This window comes from Pteropus alecto, unplaced genomic scaffold (genome assembly GCF_000325575.1).
Source record: "Pteropus alecto unplaced genomic scaffold, ASM32557v1 scaffold134, whole genome shotgun sequence".
Classification (NCBI taxonomy): domain Eukaryota; kingdom Metazoa; phylum Chordata; class Mammalia; order Chiroptera; family Pteropodidae; genus Pteropus; species Pteropus alecto.
Window position 1 is genome coordinate 1,257,926 of NW_006436283.1, and position 2,902 is coordinate 1,260,827.

Here is a 2,902-nt window from a genome sequence, read left to right on the forward strand (position 1 = left end):
CCTTCTACTGCCCGATGCCACCTCTGTCCCAGGTCACCCCTGGAGTGTGGCCTGCCAGCCCTGTCCCCTGAGTGGGCCTCGTCTTCCGTTTCCCCATCCCACACCTGTGCAGGCACAGCAGCGGGACCTCACCGTCCGGCGGGTCAAAGAGACGGAGAAGGAACTGGGTCGGCAGCTGCGGCAACAGAGGGAGCACTACGAGGCCACCATCCAGCGACACCTGTCCTTCATTGACCAGGTGATACCACCTGGCAAGTGGGGTGCCAGTGGGGTGACTGGACCCATAGAAACGGGCGGCGTCTTCCCTGTGGGGGTGAGGTGTCCATGTCTTGACGGGCTGGTTTGGGCACGCCATGTGCTCCCCTCACAGCGTGCCGCCCAGGCCAGCGGGGCGGGCATGTGGCGGGAGCAGGTGTGCAGCGCACCCGAGGGTGGGGTCACCCAGGTATCCAGTGGGACATATGTCCGGAGCCTTTCCTATGCTTTCCGGGGCCATCCATGTTCTTGGGCTCCCCAGGAGAGAGCTGCAGAAGCTTCCAGGCCGCCTTGCACTCAGCCACGGCCCTGCCAGGCCCTGTTCTGAAGAAAACGCTGGGGTGGGCGCTGTGAGGAGAAGCAGGAGCCCAGAGGGACGAGTGGCCTCCTGAGGCCGTTAGGGACACTTCGCTTGGCAGTCGTAGGTGCATCCAAACTAGAGCTCTGCCCAGAGCCCTCAGCGCAGTGGGTGCCATTTTCGGGGATTTGCGGAGACCCCTTGGCTGGCGATGGGCAGGTCCTTCTCCACTAGCCTGGTGATGAGGATGGTGGAGCAACCCCCTTCCCAGGAAGATCCTGACGTGGTCACAGCGAGGCGCTTGTAGCCAAGGCCACCGTCCCCAGCCACCCCCCCAGGACTTCTCTGGCACCAGCCGGGCCCTTGGGTGCAGGAGTTGAGGGCCAACGACAGCTGGAGCCCCTCGTCCACCTGTGCACAGCCCTCCTGGCCCCAGGCAGGAGGGCACAGAAGGGCTTGGAGTGGTGGCCCTGGCCCTAGCTAACATGGTGGCCCCGGGCAAGGGAGGTGGTGTCTTCCCGCGGGACAGAGTCCCATCTCAGTGCAGCAGCTTCACCCCCCACCCCCGCCTCCCCAACCATTCGCAGCTGATCGAAGACAAGAAGACCCTGGGCGAGAAGTGCCAGGCCGTGCTGGCTGAGCTGAAGCAGGGGGACCAGAGGCACAAGGAGAGGGAGGCCGAGATGCAGGACCAGCACCGGCTGGTGAGAACTGGGCGGTGGCTTTCCCTCCCTGCCGTCCTGTCGCCACTGCAGACCTGGGGCCTCGGGCCGGTGGGAGGACGTCCTGCTTAGCCACCCAGCACGGGGCGGTCCCTGCGGCAGGCCTCGGAGCGTTGGTCCCGGGGCTTGTGAATGAGACGAAGGGACGGTGCAGGAGGGCGAGGTGTGCTGCTGGCATCTGGAGAGCCCTCACCCCAAAGCCCTGGGGTGGCCGGGGCGGCTGTCATTTAGCACGTCCCCACTTCCCCCAGCTTCTCTGTCAACCGCCTGTTTTCTCGCTGGCAGGAGATCAAGAAACTCAAAGAGCTGATGAGCGCCACCGAAAAGGTCCGCAGGGAGAAGTGGATCAACGAGAAGACGCGGAGGATCAAGGAGGTCACCGTCAGAGGTGGGCGTCACGCCCCGGGCCTCGAGGCAGCCGTGGGGTCTCTGAGGGCAGCAGTTTCAGTGGCCGGGTGGTGCAGCCCCCGGGCCTGGCTGCGGCAGGTGGACAGACCAGGTGTCCATCTGGCTGGGTCCGAGAGGGATGGGCCAGCTCCCTCCCCAGGTCCCCTGTCTCCTCCAGCTTCCAGGGGAGCACGTCGGGCGGGAGCTCAGGATGGGGGTCCCGGGTTTTCTGCCACCCGGCACTGTCCCTTCTCCCTAGCTAGAGAGTGGCCGAAGGGCCGATGGGGCCCGGCCCTCCTGCCCTGGGACTCCCTCCTCTCGGGAGCCTGGGTACCACCAGGGAGAGACCCCACTGGCCCGAGCGATGGAGGAAGGGGGTTCACAGTGCTGCAGGCAGGGAGAAGCACCATGGGCCCAGGTGGACTCAGCTGTATTTTGGCTGGAGTCCCCAGGGTGGCCTGGGGGCAGTCCCCTGGCTGGACAGCAGCCCTGAGTCACAGTGGGTGAGAATTGGGGGTCCCCTACAGCACTGGGGGTGAGGGCAAGGCCCCTGTGGCATAGTGGGCAGACGTTGGGGATCCGGGCACCACCATGCGTCCCACCCCCAGGCCTAGAGCCCGAGATCCAGAAGCTGATCGCCAAGCACAAGCAGGAGGTGAAGAGGCTCAGGACCCTGCACGCGGCCGAGCTGCAGCAGGCGGAGGAGCGGGCGGCCCAGCGCTACGGGCGCCAGGCGGAGGCGCTGCGGGAGCAGCTGCAGCGGGAGAAGGAGGCGCTGGGCCAGCAGGAGCGGGAGCGCGCCCAGCAGCGGTCAGTGTCCCCGCTCGGGGGCCTCGCGTGAGGTGCGGGTGGGCAAGATGCGAGCAGAGCTGGGGTGTGCCAGGACCCCAGAGTGAGGCCGGGACCCCAGAGTGAGGCATCTGAACAGCATCCTTTACCCCAAAGCCTCCCTCAGGAGGGACGCTAAAGATGGCGCTGGGACACAGAAAGCCAAGGGCAGGACATGGGGCCTCTGCACAGGTGCCACCAGGGCTGCCTTTGTCGTGGGGGCAGCTGGGATGGAGGGGCAGGGGGTGCCGGGTGCAGCGAGCGGCCTGTGCGCCCCGCCGCACCCCAGTCTGCCCGTCTGCAGCTTCGAGCAGCAGCTGGAGCAGGAGCAGCGGGCCCTGCAGCAGCTTCGGCGGCGGCTCCACAGCGAAGTGGCCGAGGAGAAGGAGCGACTGGACCAGCAGGCGGCCTG

The 2,902-nt window shown here is 66.7% G+C and overlaps 1 protein-coding gene across 1 annotated transcript in view; it reads left to right on the top strand.

Moving 5' to 3' along the window:
• CEP131 (centrosomal protein 131) overlaps window positions 1-2,902 on the top strand; it is an 18,137-nt gene that overhangs the window by 12,228 nt on the left and 3,007 nt on the right. The window contains 5 exon segments of the mRNA XM_025047101.1: window positions 113-238; window positions 1,141-1,257; window positions 1,561-1,663; window positions 2,271-2,472; window positions 2,795-2,897. Coding sequence (XP_024902869.1) covers window positions 113-238; window positions 1,141-1,257; window positions 1,561-1,663; window positions 2,271-2,472; window positions 2,795-2,897 — 651 coding nt within the window.